The 18513-nt window shown below is 41.4% G+C and overlaps 1 protein-coding gene across 2 annotated transcripts in view; it reads left to right on the forward strand.

Moving 5' to 3' along the window:
- Window positions 1–9002: 9002 nt before the first annotated feature.
- cckbra (cholecystokinin B receptor a) overlaps window positions 9003–18513 on the forward strand; it is a 31389-nt gene continuing 21878 nt past the window's right edge. Inside the window, exons 1-2 of one of the 2 annotated variants that reach the window (XM_048235505.1) lie at window positions 9003–9155; window positions 17509–17757. In XM_048235505.1, coding sequence (XP_048091462.1) covers window positions 17511–17757 — 247 coding nt within the window. In that variant the 5' untranslated portion in view covers window positions 9003–9155; window positions 17509–17510. Of the gene's footprint in view, window positions 9156–12481; window positions 12936–17508; window positions 17758–18513 lie in introns of those variants that run through there. The other variant, XM_048235504.1, reaches the window with a different exon arrangement.

Consider the following 18513-nt stretch of genomic DNA (forward strand, 5'->3'; position numbering starts at 1 on the left):
AAGGGTGGCTCATCTTACACTTATGCTTACCCCATTTTCCACTACTGTGTCAAAACATGAACAGTTTTTGTTCTAACTTGCTTGTACATCTGTAGAGTATGTTTTCCACTACTACTGCTCCAGCTTCCTCGTGATTATCACAAGTTTGAAAAAGGCTCCATCCCCTTCCGCTATGTAGCTAAGATGGCATCCTTTGAGGGGGTGTCCACCGTTCTACAATCAGGCTGTTTCTCGAAGTCAGGGATCCTTTAAGGCTGCTATTTGAAGGATGTTATGTTATCGAGTCCCGCCAAAGTACTGTTCCAATATTCAAGTCAAGTCAAGTCACGTTTATTTATAAAGCACTTTAAAAACAACAACAGCTGACCAAACTGCTGGACAGGCAAGTTAATACGACCTGACAACAAAAAAGACAACAAAAAGTGAGGATAACAGTATTTACAAGCAAACAAGACAATCAGGCTGTGTTAAACGCCAGGGCATAAAAATGGGTTTTTAGGTGAGATTTAAAAACACTCACGGAGGGAGCCAGGCGTATATGTAGGGGCAGCTCCAGAGCTTCGGTGCAATCACCGCAAAAGCCCGATCCCATATGCTCTTTAACCTAGAACGAGGCACAACCAGCCAGAGTTGTCAAGCTTCCATCAAAGTCTATCATATTCTAGCAAGGACAAAGTCCTTCGTTTTGTAGAATTTTCGAGGATGCATGACTATCCTCAGTGTGCTCAGTGTGCCCAACAACAGCTGACCAAAGTGCTGGACAGCAGATTCTCTGTGGCCACCATAGTCGATTGATTGAGGAGAATAGGTAATTGGTTGTTTTTGGTCATTAAAGGTTACTGTAAATGTCCATATATCAAGGCCAGGGGGGTCCGCATTCTCCCCCGGAATGACCCTTTTTATGAAAAGAGAAGGATGGAGAAGAAGCAACTTCACACAGGGGCTTGGGCTTCAGGGCCCTCTGAGCTCTTGGGCCCTTTACGCCCATTCAGTACCTGGACCTGTGGTATGAGTCTATTTGTCTCCAAAACGTATATTTATTAGGGGTCCGAGCAGCGTAGCTACCTATTGTTTCTGTACCTGTCATTTTTGGCCAAAATTCTGTAAAAGTCATACTGCAGCCTAAACCGTAACTCCAAAACTCTTCAAATTTTCAGGTATGGTTACCAGTACCCCCCTCTACCCATAACCCAAAATTTGGGGTACTGCACCCAAAGTTGGCGCTATTGGGAAAAAAAATTAATTATGCTAATTTCTCCTTACCAGATTGACCTGAATGACATCAGGAAATCAACATACACAGTCATTAGTTGCCAAGAATCAGAATCGCGAGACACTCTGACATTTATGGGAACTTCTTTGTTTACTATTTTTCCTTCATTATTAAGTCTATCATATTTATATTTCATCCATTAGTGTTCTTCTCTACAAATGTCTAATTGCCCCAGAATTTCAAAAAGATTTCAGGTGTACTCTTTCAGGAAAGCCCTTCATTTTATTGTCAAATGTATGCTTGGAGTTTTTCTTGTGTGTTTACCAACACACATTTTCACGATGTGAATGTGACTGCCCAATGTGTATGATTGTTAGTGGCTCAGTGGGATAATTCCTTGTACTTAGGTTGAGTGTTTGAATCCCTGTTAGAACTTTAGGATCAAGCTGCACATGCTATTGGTCATTTAAGATTCACACCATTGAACAGCACCTGAATGACATCAGCCAATCAACATTCATACTCATCAGTTGCCAAGAATCAGAATGCCGAGACACTATGACATTCAGGGCAACTTCTTTGTTTACTATTTTTCCTTCATCATTAAGTCTATCATATTTATATTTCATCTATTAGTGTTCATCTCTACAAATGTCTAATTGCCCCTCCATGCTTGGAGTTTTTCTTGTTGTGTGTTTACCAATACACATTATCACCATGTGAATGTGACTGACCAACATTCAAGGATTGACAGTGGCTCGGTGGGATAATCCCTTGTACTGGTGGTCCTTAGGATCCTTAGGTTGAGAGTTCAAATCCCACTTGAAGCATTAGTGATAGAGTACTTTTGGGTTCTGGATGTTAACATACTACAATAGAATGCTGTTGGGTTGTGGAGGTTAACACACTATGACATTACAGCTACTTGTCAATATGGACTTGTAGTGCAAGGCAATATTACTGTATAATTATAGGCTGTTTATCTTATTGACTCCGACACAGCTGTAGCCTATAATTATTTGTTATTCTTATAATATTTGTCATTTCTTATACATATTTAGTCGGCTCTTCCACTTGACAGAACAACTCTATATCGGTTAAGGATGTCACGAATGAATCTGAAGGAGAAATTTTGGATTACTAACATTTTTTTATATTCTGTATATGCTTTCTATACATTCTATACTGTGCATCAACTTTGCTTTGTCTGTCATTTGCTCTCTCCATGTCATGATTTTCTAATAAAGGTCATGCGACCCCCTTTGTCACGAGTTAAGGGTATTCTGCCTGAGGCAGTAATATTAGGAATATCCGACAGGAACTAGACTATGGCAAGAGAATGCTGAAGGATGTATATGTATTGTATTGACCAATCATCTACTTACTTGGAGTAGCCACATGACTTGCGTATGGTGCATGGATCACATGCTATGTCCAAGAAGTGTATATGTATTGTTGTATTTCTGCATGTATGAGGATTTTTGGAAAAGACCATTGTACTCATGTGATTTGTATTACCAATGTAATTAACATGTATAAGATGGGGCTTCGCCCTAGAGAACTTTGAGTAGTGTTACTGGAACATGCTGTTGAGTGACCTGCTCCCGTTATCGTGAATAAACCTGCAGTGGTTCCTCACACCTGAGTGTTGCCTGGATATTTTTGACCTCATTTTGGTGACAGCGGTGGGATACCTAACTCCGAGACGCGGCGGTGAAACCTGGAAGGCGTAGGACCCGAAAAGCGCTTACGGGAGATCTATTTTTGATTTTGGGACAATACCGTGGAAAAAAAGGCAACATCGCCCGCGGGACCCATCCTTGCCAGAAGGGAGTCATCCTGTGTCTCGGATACGGTATTACCGTATTGTGATCACAGGCACCTAGGTGGTGAGTGGGAAGCGATTTTTTTTCTACCGCTTTGTAGTTAAGAATTGGCTTGTGTGCCGGGGTGCCACCGAAGCAATCTGCTCTACTTGTAGGAAGGTAGAAAGGTTGGCTTGTGAGCACAGCCGAAGAGCAATCGATAAAGGATCTGCTAAGAGAAGCAATCGGTAGGATTGGCTTAAAAAGCAATGATGAGGGATTTGATTGGTTGAGAACATTGCTATTGTACTCTGATAGTTTGCTCTGTTTTAGGCGTGAGGTAATTTGGCTAATAAAAATATATTAAAGGGACACTGCTATGGGGACTAGTAATAGTAAAACTGTTAAATTGCCCAAAGGTATACATAATCCTGGATGTTTAAAAGATATGTATAAGAAATATGGACCTGAATGTGTAGATGGATGTTTATTGGATAAGTGGAGTAGATGGATTGAAGGAAAATTTCCTTTAAATGGTACGTTGAGTTTGGAAAGGTTAATTGAATGTGGGGCTATGATGGAAAGGAAGGCTAGGCCTTTTAAGCATGATTTGTTTGAAAAGTGGGAAAGAGAAGCGAGGGAAAGATAGGAGAAGAGAAAGTGAGTTATGGAACAGAAAGAGCAGGGCCAGAGAGAGAGAGAGAGAAGGTTTGTGCGGAGCTATGGACATTTCAACTGAAGTCTATGTGCAGACGAGTGAACCTGACCTCCAGCCTTAGTCCGTAAATCTCCACCACCATTCCCTTCAGCACCCCCTGCACCACAACCAGCTGTGGCTGTTCCTGCTCCTAAGCCCCTGCAAGTATTCACCTACTGAAGATTGGACTAAAATGGCTATTTTTCAGCTTACAACAGACTGCTAGAGAATTCTTGGGAAGAGTGGCTTCAGCAGTTAACAAACTTTGTGGAGGGAGGAGAGCAGGATTTAGGTGGACTGAAAGAGATGGTTGCTGGAATTGTGGAGACGTAGAACACATAGCGAGATATTGTCCGAAGCAGAGTGATTGGAAACAAGACGGGGATAAATCATCACAACGACGCCCTCAGGGTCCGGTCTGGACACAGAATGGAAATTCTGAATAGGACAGGGAGGACTCTGAACAGGGGACTCCGGGACCCCTCACCAACACTTCTGTATCACCTTATGAACTTTATCCCCAACTGACTTTGAATGCTGCCGCACAACCTAAGCTAACTCTTTCTCTGAATGGTAAGGACGTATCTTTTTTAGTTGATACAGGAGCGGATGTTAGTACACTTGGAAAGAAAGATAGTTGTAAGTTTTAACATTAAAAAGCAATAGAGTTATATATGTAACAGGAACTTCAGGCCAATCAGTGGCAGAACCAGTTTCTACCCCTTTAGTGGTTCAATATGAACATCAGACAGTAGAACATTCTTTTCTCTTGAGCAGTGTTTGCCCTGAAAATTTACTAGGCCGAGATCTAATGTGTAAATTAAATCTTACACTTTTTCTTTCTCCTGACGGAGTAGGTCTAGAAGGGCCCATTTATCTGTATTGTCAGAGTGAACCCCACATGGATAGGATATGAGTGTAAAGACATTAGTTTAGCATTAAAATCTCCAATCTCGGTTCTAGAAAAGACAGAAACCCCTGAGCAATTTCAGTGTACAATCACATGTTTTCAAGGCTCTCCAGATCAGCTGTATGTGAAAGAGTGGTACCAGATAGGAAATAGTATTGAGACTATTGATGTATTGAGCTCTAAAATCTACTCTGCAGTAGTAGTAGACCTGTCTTCAGGTCTGAAATATTTGTTTGCAAGCCAAAATTCTTATCCACATGTTGCATTGGTAAAAGCCCAAGAAAATTGGATTGATTTAGGGCCATTTGTGAAAGCGTGTGTGAATGCTAAAGATTGGACAGTTGTCCGGAATACCCCAAATTTGTTTTATTCACCATCACGAGATGCATATTTTTTCCAACAATGGTGTTCTTTGAAAGTTACACCTGTGCAGAAAGAGCTCTCTGCATGTTTAACACCCTCATTAACCCAACCCGATGAATGGAGGGTTCTCTCTTTAAAAGAGAAAGCAGATCTGTTAGCCGCTGTTCCAGATAATCTTTGGGCAGCTGATAGTTATGACTTTGGGACTCTATCTACTGCTCAACCATTAAAAATATGCGCAAAAACATTGCATTACCCGTCGAAAGCCCAATATCCGTTGTCGAAAGAGGCTGAGCAGGGGATAGAGCCCATATTCAAATCATTATTGGACAGGGGAGCTATTGTGCGTTGCAGTTCCTCCCCAGTTAACACACCAATTTTGCCCGTTAAGAAGTCTGATGGCACTTGGAGATTTGTGCAAGATTTAAGACTTGTTAACGACGCTATTCACCCGAGGCATCCTATTGTGCCAAATCCTTGCACAATTTTCTCTAGTCTGCCATCCACTGCGAAGTTTTATTCTGTAATTGATATTAAAAATGCGTTTTTTACGATAAGAGTACATCCTGCCTCTCAATTTTGGTTTGCCTTCACCTTTAAAGGTCAATGGTATACTTGGAGTCGTTTGCCTATGGGATACACAGAATCACCTTCAGTGTTTAATGAGGCATTAGGGGCCTGTCTGACACAATTTACTCCACTGGCAGGAAGTACTGTTATTTCTTATGTTGATGATGTTTTATTAGGAAGTCCATCAAAAGAATCATGCCTGATTGACACAGTGGCATTGCTGAAATACCTGGCCAGGGTGGGACTTAAAGTCTCTAAAGAAAAGTTGCAACTCTGCCAAGAGCAAGTTAAGTACTTGGGTCATATACTCACTCCTGGCTGCAGGGCCCTGGATGCGTCACGCATCACTGCAATTACTGGCTGTCCGAGACCCAGGACAAAGCAGCAATTGTTAAGCTTCTTAGGAATGATTGGTTATTGTCGTGCTTGGATTTTAGACTTCTCGGAGAAGGCACAACCTCTCCGAGCATGCGCAAATGCTTGTAAGAGTTTGACTGACATTGTAACTTGGACTGATGACTGTGAGACTGCTTTTGTGATTTTGAAACAAGCTTTAGCTTCAGCTCCAGCTTTGGGATTGCCTAATTATGATCTTGATTTTCATTTGTTTGTGTGTGAAAAAGGAGGTTACATGTCTGGGGTATTATTTCAGTTGCATGGTGGACAGTATAAACAATACTGTCAAAGAGACTGGATCCGGTAGCAAGAGGCTGGGTGCCTTGTTTGAAGTCTGTTGCAGCTGCTTCAAATGCAGTAATGGCTTGTGCGGATCTAGTATTAATGCATCCTTTGACTGTTCATGTTCCACATGATGTGCATGCATTGCTTTTACAAGCTAAGACATCACATCAGACAACTGCCCACCTCCTCTCGTACCAACATGTGTTATTGACTTTAGCACGTCACACTTGTACGTTGTACCACCCTCAACCCATCGACATTATTACATACCGCCGAAGATGGCGAAAGCCATGATTGTTGTGATGTCATAACAATTTGTACTAAACCTCGTCCTGATATATCTGAGGAACCCCTTACTAACCCTGACTTAATTTTTTATGTCGATGGTTCCTCATTACGCTTGGAATCTGGAGAGGTAGGAAGTGGCTACGCTGTGGTGAATCAATTTGAAGTGGTTGAATCTTACTCACTCCCTCCAACTTTTTCTGCCCAATCTGCTGAGTTGATTGGACTTTTTTGAGCTTGTGTGTTGGCAGCTGGAAAATCTGTTTGCATATACACTGATAGTAGTTATTCCTGGGAAATTGTTCATGACCATGGAGCAATATGGAAAGAAAGAGGCTTTCTTACGGCTACTGGTAAACCTATACAACATAAAGAGTTCATTGTATTGTTGCTAGAGGCAATTCAGCTTCCTTCTGCTGTAGCAGTAATTAAGTGTGCAGCGCATATTAGAGGCGCTGATGAGGTCAGCCTTGGTAATGAGAGGGCTGACTCGGCTGCTAAAAGTGCCGCGAAGCCCTTTTGAGATTTTGACTGCCCGTCCCATACCAATTCCAGGTTTACCTAATCCTAACCTAATGTAGTTGGTACCTTGTCTGGTTACATGCGAGAACTGATTGCTGCTCTATCTTTTGTTTCTCAACAGGTGGCGTCAGCTTTGCCTCAACGTTTTCTGGATACATACCCAGTGGAACCAGGCTCTTGGGTGCTTGTTTAGGACTTTCGAAGAAAACGCTGGAATGAAGAAAGGTGGGGCGGACCGTATCAAGTTCTGTTGTCTACACCTACCGCAGTGAGAATTGCGGAAAGAGACTCTTGGATTCATTTGTCACACTGCAGAGTGGTGAAAGAACCGGAACATTATCTCAACGGATTGTGACTTTATGCTTGAGGTTGACCAGCGGAGGTTTGGCAAACTTCGCCAGTAGGCCTTTGGATATATGTTCCATCGGGGATAAGGGAAGTGTTGCAAGACCCTGTTGTTTTAACCTGCATTACAACTAGAAAATATTGGACTGCAAATGAAGGGAAGTATGCTCTGATTGTTACACATTTTACTAAGTACACATGTGAAGTCATTCCTTTGAGGGTAGGGAAATCAATTAGTGTGGTCCACCAGTGTCCATTAAAATTAGTGGATTCAACCATCCATCATCCAAATCAGTGGTGGATATTAAAAGTAGAAACAAGATATCAGTATACAATAAACTAGCACTGTTTTATTTCCAGTTTAGCTAGATATTTCATCATCGCTGGACAGTGACCTAGGGAGGGCCTAAAAAACCCAAGCCAGCTCTGCTGTTGAAGATAGAATAGAGTCTTTGTTGTTTTGTAACTGGGAGTAGAGTGGGGCTAGTGTTGTTATTCTGTGTGTTCTTACTGATTATGCCCACTTCTCCAGGGGAGTAGATCTGTGGTACTAATAAAGCCTGTCAACTGGCTTTCCAAGCTAGAACAACTGTAGCAGGGACAAATTTCTATACATTCAATACTGTGCATCAACTTTGCTTTGTCTTGTCATTTGCTCTCTCTCTGTTTATGTCATTTGTTATTCTTATAATATTTTTTCTTATAATATTTAAAGGTCAACTCTATATCGGGTTAAGGATGTCACTTAATGAATCTGAAGGAGAAATTTTGGATTACTAACATTTTTTTATATTCTGTATATGCTTTCTATACATTCTATACTGTGCATCAACTTTGCTTTGTCTGTCATTTGCTCTCCATGTCATGATTTTTACCCCTTTGTTAGTTAAGGGTATTCTGCCTGAGGCAGTAATATTAGGAATATCCCGACAGGAACTAGACTATGGCAAGAGAATGCTGAAGGATGTATATGTATTGTATTGACCAATTATCTACTTACTTGGAGTAGCCACATGACTTGCTTATGGTGCATGGATCACATGCTATGTCCAAGAAGTGTATATGTATTGTTGTATTTCTGCATGTATGAGGATCTTTGGAAAAGACCATTGTACTCATGTGATTTGTATTACCAATGTAATTAACATGTATAAGATGGGGCTTAAGCCCTAGAGAACTTTGAGTAGTGTTACTGGAACATGCTGTTGCTAGTGACCTGCTCCCGGTATCGTGAATAAACCTGCAGTGGTTCCTCACACCTGAGTGTTGCCTGGATATTTTTGACCTCAAAACAATGCTGCAGAAACACGAAAATACGACTTTGAGTTTAGTAGGTTATAATTTTCAGTTCCTGTTTATCTATTGCACAATGGGTAATAATTTAAAGGAATCGTGTTGCAGTCTTGTAAATAGTGACCCTGCAAGATCCCTAGTCATTGCAAAATCATAGTCTGTGACTTAAAATTCTACTTCTTGTCTTTAGATGTGAGAGGGTCTGAGACTGTAGTCTTTCAAAAATATTTTCCAAATCTTTCCAAAGTCTGTCAGTGTAAGGAGGGCTTGAGGTGAAAGTGCTATGGAGAAATTGCAGGATTGTTTGGCTCTGCCACCTAACCACACCCAGTTTACCTGCTGGGAAACCCTGTAGCTCGAGACAGGGGGCTCAGATCAGGATAAAATGTTTGCTCGCCCTCAGTTCACTCTTTTGTTCATCTCAACCCAGCACTCCAGTGTGTCCTGCTCTGTGTGCGTCTTTGAGTTAATGTAAGTCATCACTTTAATGACCCTCACTATGACTTTTGTGATGTTTATCAGTTTGTAGAGTAGCTCTGCCATCATGTGTAAAGTTAAGGTCTTTGTTTGTTGGTTTGGTGTGTTGGAGTCCCATGTGAGAGATGATTAGGTGATGTTGGTTGACTTGGGATGTCAAGTATTGTTTAGTTGTACCTTATATAACCATATGATTTCAGTTTATTGTTCAAATGTCAATTGGTTTGTTTGTGAGTTGGAATCTGTACTGATTTACTCCATTTCACTGATTACTCCATTTTCTGTTTGTTTCCTCGTTGATGCAGCACACATACAAGTAAAGAACAGATGAATTGAAACTCAAATAAAGTTAACTTGTGTTGCACAAGAAACCTGCCATCTCCGTGTCATCACTCCATACCATTGAGCCTTCTGACCGAGGCTCTGCCTGCTCGCCACACACTCACTCTACCTTGACCCACATCGCCCCCTACAGTTCCTTCAGTTGGGTTGTAGAGGTTGGCATACTAGAATAGAATACTGTTAAGAATACTGTTGGGTTGTGGAGGTTAGCACACTATAACGTTACAGCTACTAGTCAGGACTTGTCGTGCAAGACAAGTATAACTACATAATTATAGGCTGTTCATCTTGACTCCAACACAGAACCCACCCCCCTTCACCTACCACCACAAATACAATTCCATTCTGTGGGAAACACTGCCTTCCATTATCAGACCCTTCATCTTACCCATGACGAATGCATAGTCCTGTAGAATAGAGTATTGTTAGAATACTATTGAGTTGTGGAGATTAGCGCACTAGAATACTACTGTTAGAATACTGGGTTGTGGAGGTTAGCACACTAGAATAGGGTATTGTTAGAATACTATTAGGTTGTGGAGGTTAGCACACTATAATGTTACAGCACAGGGTAATCCTAATTTTATGCATCAAATTTATTCCAATCCAACTCAAAAGTTTTGAACAACACAAAGTGAAGGTTTTATCCAGATCAAAACCAAGAATAGATTATGTGATCTAATCCAATTTCAGGATCCTTGTTTCCCTTTGAACAACCCATTTTCAAGATTTGATCCAATCCGATAGCCGAAATCCGGTAACTGAAATCCAATAACCGAAATCCGATCACGTTTCTTTTGAACAATTGTGCCCAAACAATCAAAGAATATGTAAAACTAAAAAGCTATGCTACCTCATGTTCGTTTTGCTCGGACCCCGTAAATCACCGCTTGCGGTTATATTTTAAAATAAATTACAAACTAGAGTATCTTTGTTAATCTCTATATTACACAGAATGCAGTGGTTCTTTGACTAATTACTTACACCTGAAGATTTTTTTTAAAACTAAGGCTTAGACTCATAGACCTTTTAGCCTAATAAGATTTTTTCTTTTAATTTAGATTTTATTATGCTGGTGGCCAATCACACAATTTTAACATGGTTTGAAAGGGACATGATTCAGGAATAGGCTACTAAGACGGCCCCTCTTCTGTCTGACTCACCTTACCCCATGTATTATAGACTGGTTTCTGACAGAAATTACGTTTTGTGCCAACATGTAGAAACACTAGGCCTACTACAGCCTTTAATTGGTGAATGGAGGTGCAATTTCCTTTCTTTGGTCATTGTCCGTGATTCACATTAACTGTAGGCTATCACCGCCAGTGCATTGTAAACGTTTTTTCCAACTTGTGTGCCATCGCCACATTTGATTCCTATGTTTTGCCTGCATGGATGCGCGATTGAGTGCGCATCTAAACACGTAAAATGCAACAACCATTTCTAAGAGGCCTATAAACAGGGTCATTTCTGACAGTATTACTAGCATATGAATGCATTATTTATGTTGTAAGACGTAAAAGAAATGAATCAGAATGACACAGGCTTGCACAAATTCATCATTCAAAATAAAAGGGCACTATGTTTCACTTTCGCTATCATTGCGAGAATAGGCTACATTTTGGTCATATTTGAATATTGTATGGTGACTACGGCCCTGCCATATGTCACTTTGCCCATATGAGACTTGAGAGGAAATGAATCACTTGGTGAAAGCAATTTGCCATGAGTGCCAGTTGGGTTGGTAAATGATACCCAAGGCTGTAGTTGGGCTGTAGGCTGCTTGAGGATGTCCTGGCATATTGTTGCCATTCATAGAGTGCCTCTTGTCCAATCAGATATGAATACAATGTTTGACCGGAACTAACTGTTGTATCATTTTAAAGTGCTTATTCCCTTTTGTAGAATTGCGAGACTGCCACATGAGAGCAGAAGGTCTCCAATGTTCCCCTTACAGCAAGGGGCTGTCATAGTTGACGTGCTCCTTCAAAGTTGTTGAAGACAATGCAAATTTTGAAGGCATCAACAGTGTCAGCCTTTCCACCATTGTCCGTGCCCTTAATAGTTGCATGTTAAGCAAGTGTACAGGTTATCCTTTCAGCACAACTAAGAAAGGGTCAAAGGTCAATTATTTCTGTGTGTGCAAGTACGTAACTGTTCATTCAAACAAAGCTGCATTACAATGTCATATATAAAATCAGGAGTGCATACCCTCTTCAGCACAGACCTTTCTTTACAAAACTACATGTTTCATACATGTGGAGTGTTTACATTGGATGCCATGGAAAGACCCATAGATGTAAACTTTTGTGGATAAAGATGGGTTCAAGCTGACAAAGAAGAAAAGGAAAGGCCAGAACATACTTAGCCAACAGGTCACTGTGGATATGTTTGGGCAGGCTCAATACCAGGCAGAGCATCCTGTCAGTTTGAGATGTCAGTTTTCACTGTATCATGATACTGCAGTGGCTCTAACAGTGATTCATAAACGTTTGCCTTCCACCACTTCTTCTGCAGGGTGGTGAAAGGTATATTAGCAAAACCCTACACTATATAAAAAATCTCCTATAGACTCTGGGATTGGCCTGTAAACAGTTGGAAACACTATTTTGAGTGGTTTGGCCAAATAGGCTAAGATGGCTACAACACTATTTAATTTTGAGCACAGATTAAACTGTTTTGAGGCAGTTGTTTAATATTGCAAGAGTCCGCTCGGTTAGTGAACATAGTTTGAAAATTGGTAGGTGTTTTGGTAGGTAGACAGTTTTGAAAAATGCATAAAGGAAATGTGTCTGGGCTGGAAATTGTGGAAATTATAAAACATCAACATCAATTTGGCTGGAACACAATTTCTCCACCGGGGGGCGGTGGAGTTCCCTAAGAGTCAGAGCTGGGTCTGGTAAGAGGAGGACCACAACCGAAAGAGAAGAGGAGTTTAAAAGCCCTGTTTTTGCTCGTGAATGCCAGTGACTGGATCTTTAGTTCGGACTAGTGTGCGTGCACACGGCCGCATATTTCAGCAGTACAGTGTTTCTGACAGGAGACACAATTAGCCAACGCCGGGGCTGTTTATGGGGACTCTGTCCAACTAGGTGTAGCAATTAGCTGAAGTCTGTCTTTCATCTTTGAGTGAGCAATGTTATGAGGTTTTAATGCATTCATCTTTCTGCATCACGCAGCGCTGTTTGCCTGCATCCTATTTCAAAATGATAGGTCAGTGTTTCTGTTCAGTGTAACCTAATATCCCGAGGTCATCCAGGGTGCATTGTAAAATGGATTTTCTACAGTTAAACGTAACTGTATCAACACTACTGGAGTTTATCAAAACCCCAATCAATGGCTCTGAACAAGCCATAAAGGCATCAGTGGAAGTTAACAACGCTACCTGTTGCAATGCATCGCTCATCCCGCGTCCCCGAGCAGGGCAGAAAGGTGAGTTTTGTGGAAAATACAGTTGGCTGTGTGAATTACTGAAGTATGCGATTTCATTTATAAAGCATGTGTTGTCCTCGTCGTCGTTTTTGTTTTGCATGGACACAGGAGGAACTGTAGCCTGTAGTGGCGGATCTCAGTGCGATGGATGCGTGCATCATCATTAGTTCGCAGCATGAGTTTAGGGCCATAGTAGAGAGCGTCTTTGTTGCTCCCCGAAATCCGATTTATTGTGAGCTCATAACACAAATAGTATGTTAGACAATAAACGAATGCACCCCATAGACGTTACGTGCGTAAAGATGCGCAATGTACAGAGAATTGCGGCTAATTAAAACTTTAATATGCTTTGCTTGATGAACACAGTGGTTAATAAAAGCACTATCAAGGGCGCTGAACATAAGAAATGCTTAATTATGTATTCATAATTATTTCTTTCTCTTTATTATACCCCTGGCTAAAAATATAACCTATGCCACCAGACTTCAAAATGATATGCCACATGCCCATTTTATTGTTGGAATGCCATACCCAAGACTTGCAACCTGTGATTGTTAAGCATGTATTTTAACTGAAGATGTTTGTGAATTGAGGCAGTTAGATCGAACCGAAAGAGTATAGGCTTCATTGCTGAAACGTAGCACACCCAGCACGTTGTGCATCTTACATCGTCTCTTGGTTTGGACGCATTATTTGTGTTCCACACCTGAGGAACCAGAATGAAAACATCCATTACTACAGAAGCTAGAAAGAAAGATGACACATAGGTCCATTGTTTCACTAATAAAGGAATAAAACAAACAATTATATATCTAACTCCTACAGTTTGAAGCAAAGCAATTACTGATGTTAAATTGCGAAGGTTACAGAAATTGACAATATACCCTGTTTACATGTATAACTATATAAAAACATCAGCAATAATGTTTGTACTATCGGATCATATAAATGATTTAGCTATATTTAAGTAGAATTCACTAATACTTAAAAAGTGAAATAAGTCTTTTAGTTTCTGTTTGCAGCCAGTAATATTGAGTGTGTTTTGAATTTGCCCATCTTGTACATGTGTCCTTTCCATTGATAATAAATGAAATAAATAAAAGTGTTAGAGCAAACTTCAACTTCATTTTCTAAGCTTTAGCCTATTTTGCATTTACCTTAGGTATCCTCTACATAATAAGAGACTTTCCCTGGCAGTTAAGGGTACATTTGGTTTAGCATGAATTGTTTCCTTAATCCTTCATCAAAATTCTTACAGCTCAGTTTTTTTCCAGTATGATTTCAGCTTTCGTTTCTACCTTCCCATATTCGAAAATGCATCGTCTACATGGCAAAATGGATGAGCTAAAATATGGAAAATATGTGGACTGAACAATCTTTTAGATAATAAAAAAAACTTTGAAGTTCGCTTATGACATGGCAGAGTCAGATTAAATGTTATCACTAAATTAATCTATAGCCTACTCTCCGAGGTTAATCTTTAAAGTTTTTCTCCTTAGTGATTAAACTGTGCAGAGCCTTCCCCAGAAGCTTCGAAGCCCTGCCGGAGTTTTTGTATTTTTATGACAAGAGACTGCAAATGCCTGTGGGAATAGGACACACTATCGCAAATCCCCTCTGTCCCCTGTTGTAATTTTGCGTCCAGGGATGCGAAACGAAACAACTACGGACCGACGGACTTTGGTCCAGAGTGTCGATTTCGTTATCCGACCAGAAGACGTTTTTTTCCTGTCAGACTTGCAGGCCAGATCCTCTTTAGGTAGGCTATGGCTGCACGTTTCGGAGAAAAAGCGTTTTTGTAGACGGACAAGTCTATTTTCTCTCCATATCAGTCAACTACAAAACACTATAGCCACCACCAGTAGTCTATTTTTGCTTTGTTTCAACTGTCCATATTCCGGCCACTGATCCCTTGATGCTGCTGGTAGGGTTCCATTATATTGTTTGCTCGTGTGCAAGAGGTTATAGGGAAAAATTAGAGTTTTTAGAAAAATAAGTCTCTTTGGTGAGAAGGTCCACGTCTCTTGGAGTAATAAAGGTCTGTTGGTGTGCCTTGAAGCCAGAAGCTGTTGGTTTCCCCATCTATAAATCTCTTGTTCTCACTCTCTCTATTTCTCTCCCTTTATTTTATTCTCTCTATTCCTTCCTGTGCAGTGCTGTCATAAATATCTTTGGGGAATGTGAAGAACTATATATGCCAACATCTTCATCTATGACCCTGCTGTCAGATTTGTAGAAAGCAAGCAGCAATATCCATGCCATAAGTCTATTTTAGCCTCCAAATGACACTGGTGTGGAGCACTTTGTCATCCCCAAGACATGGTTCATGGGTGCTTACTGATACTTTCTGTCATGCCGTGCCATACATTTGCCTGTGACTTGATGGATCACATGGATGTGCTGCTGGAGGCATTACCTTGTCTTTGGCCTCTAATTATGACCCTCCTGTGTGGGATCAAGCAGTAAACAGACGGTTTTATCATGGGTAATGTGACCAGACTGAACCCACAGGAGACATGCAGCCTGCAGGAAAGCAAAAAATAGTATTTTATAAATACTTAGTTTATTATGTGGCACGCAATACTGTTAAACATATACTCATAACAGTGCACTATACTAAGGTTGTTGTCCATTGCAGATCAAGATCAGCTCACTGCTCCAAGTGTGTGTGTGTGTGTGTGTGTGTGTAGGAATGTGTGCACACTACACCTGGACGGGTAAAATGCAGAGAGCCAATTTCCTCACAGGCCCACCCCCTTCCCCTTTATATTATATTAAATGAACCGAAACACTTAATCAGTGAGACACAGTCAAAGAAGAAAGTTCCAACCTGCACTGCACCCACTGTCAAAATAAAGCTTCTAAAATAAAGTAGCACTTAATTGGCTCAGACTCTGTTTTCACTGAGATCTCTGTCACCTGTCACTTGCGTGGAACAGAGATTCGTAAACATATCAGCTTAGATTAATGAGGCTGTTTGTTGGCGAAGTCACGGAAGTCGGTTAGACATGGCACTCGTTTGTTTAGTCCAGAACACAGAGATACGGTCATTAATCACAGCCACAGTTGGTGTGTCTGGGTGGCGAGCCTGTGAGGAAGCAGAGGTCTGATTGGCAGCTACCGCCACAGTCCAGAGATTTAAACCCTCAGTAATCACTCTATGGTTGTTAGGAAGCTTTTTGCTGATCTGCCAGTGTGTGTCCGTGTGTGTGTGTGTGTGTGTGTGTGTGTGTGTGTGTGTGTGTGTGTGTGTGTGTTTGGCTGCATTTGCAGTGTGAGGGGCAGTGTATATTTGTTTGATGTTGAGTTTGATGTGTTCTGATGTGTGCTACTGTATACTGTGATGTATGGGAGTCACAATCTGTACTGTATGTCTGAGTGAAGATAAGGAGTGGTAGTATTTGTGTCAGCTTGTGCATGGGTGGTTATGCATGTGTGTGTGTGTCTGCACTGTTTCACCCTCAGGTAGGACACATAGCATTGACAATGAAGGGAGACTTCTGTCCACCTGCTGTCAGGATGGCTTAGGCTCATTCACAGACCCCTTCCTCCAGCCACACACACACATACAGAGAGAGAGAGAGAGAGAGAGAGAGAACAGACATGAACAGACAGCCCCGAGTGGCAGCTCAGAGTCACAGCTTTTCTGCAGGTCTAGGTTGAGAAGACATGAAGGGGGAGGACCACGCCGTACTTCCCTTAAAAGCCTAATGTGTCTACAGCATTGTGACAGCTGTTTTGACCTGTGATGCTGCCTTCCGGTGGCAAAGAATCAGTGGGCATAGTGTGTTTTTGTTTATAGATGATCTTTGCAATATTATGAGTTTCAGACAGACCGACAAACAGATTTGAATGCACAGCAAGTCCAATGGGATCCTGCGAGACACATTCTTGGCTATGTTATGTCACAATAGGAGATGACACCAACGGCACCAGCACTCCTGCAAATCAAGCAGAAGCATTCCCATCACTGAAACCTTATTTTTCATTTATCGGATGGAAAAGTGACACCTCAATGTTGCATTGATCTCTCCAAGGTGGTCCTAGTCAATGATGTATTAATCTCGGTGTAAACACATGGTTGTTGGTCACAGAGGCTGAGACTAATTGGACTGAAGATATGAGACCACCTCCTTCTTCTTGTAATCCTTCCTGCTGACAAGTGTATCAATTAAACAAGATTCATGTTGGAACAAATGTGTTCATCAATAATTTCTATTTATTTCCCTCCCTCCCCCTCTCTCTTGCCTTCCCTCTTCCTCTTGCTCTTTCTTGTCTTCTTTGTGTTACCCTCAATCCCTCTGCTTTTGATCTCCTCTGCTCTCCTCTTATCTCCTTCTCTTCATCCCTTTTGTCCTCGTCTTTTTCTTCCACATACACCCATCTCTCTCTCTCTCCTCTTTACCTCTCTTCTCAGTCCTGTTTCTTCCACCCTCCTCCTTTGTTTCTACTTTTACTCTTTTCTTTTCTCCCCTATCTTTCTGCCCTGCTCCTTTCCCCTCTCTACCTCCATTCATCCTTCATTCCACCTCTCTCCCTCCCCCTCTCTCTCTCTCTCCCTCTTCCTCCTCAGAGATGGACTCGGTGCGCATCCTGCTCTACACGCTCATCTTCCTCCTCAGCGTCTTCGGGAACCTGCTCATCATCGCCGTGCTGACACTCAACAAGCGCATGCGCACTGTCACCAACTGCTTCCTGCTCTCGCTGGCCGTCAGTGACCTCATGCTGGCCATCTTCTGCATGCCCTTCACCCTCATCCCCAACTTGCTCCAAGACTTCATCTTCGGCGCTGCCATGTGCAAGATCGTCACCTACTTCATGGGTATGGACATTGGACACTCTACTGCTATTGTTACCTGTTCTTAAAGAGTAATATTTGAAGAGTTTGGTTCCAAAATGCTATATCTTCCATTTTAATGAATTTTCATGAAGCTTTTTTTTTTTTATTTTGTTTTCCAGGTAATTTCAGTAGAACTGTAATTGGGTATCGTTGTTTGATTTATCTTTACTCAATCAAAACGACACAATTGCAATTGTATTGATATTACCTGAAATACACAAATAAATTATATGAATCTTTTGTTTAAAAATGGAGATATAGTGTTTTGGAACCAAACTCTTCATTTGATCATTTTACCCTCTTTTCTGTGATGTCCCAGACCATAGGGGAAATTAGCACTTTTCTGGAGAGTTGCATGCATGCTCCTGCCCTGTGTATTTTCTATCTGTCCATGTTCTCAGGGACGCTGGTTGAAATCAGTGAAATGATCTTTCTCTTGACGAGCCCAGCCACATCAGTCAAATGTGTGGAGCTAATCCCAAGTAGTATCACAATGAGTTCAGTTAGGTGAGATGGAAACCTAGACAGGAGGGGCCAGAGGCAGGGCCGAGAGCCAGTAGTGTAGTAGAGCATGGAATTGGGTGTAAAAGTGGGTTGGAGGAGTCTTTTCAAAGGCCAGGCATCTCCTTACTGAACAAAAACAAAATCACTAGAACAAAATGTTATTATTATAATTAGAGCCATGGTCAAGCATGCTCTGGGGTCCAAGTTGTCATGCGAGTCTTGGTTAATTGGGTG

The sequence above is a fragment of the Alosa alosa genome, chromosome 23, assembly GCF_017589495.1.
Source record: "Alosa alosa isolate M-15738 ecotype Scorff River chromosome 23, AALO_Geno_1.1, whole genome shotgun sequence".
In the NCBI taxonomy this organism is placed as follows: domain Eukaryota; kingdom Metazoa; phylum Chordata; class Actinopteri; order Clupeiformes; family Clupeidae; genus Alosa; species Alosa alosa.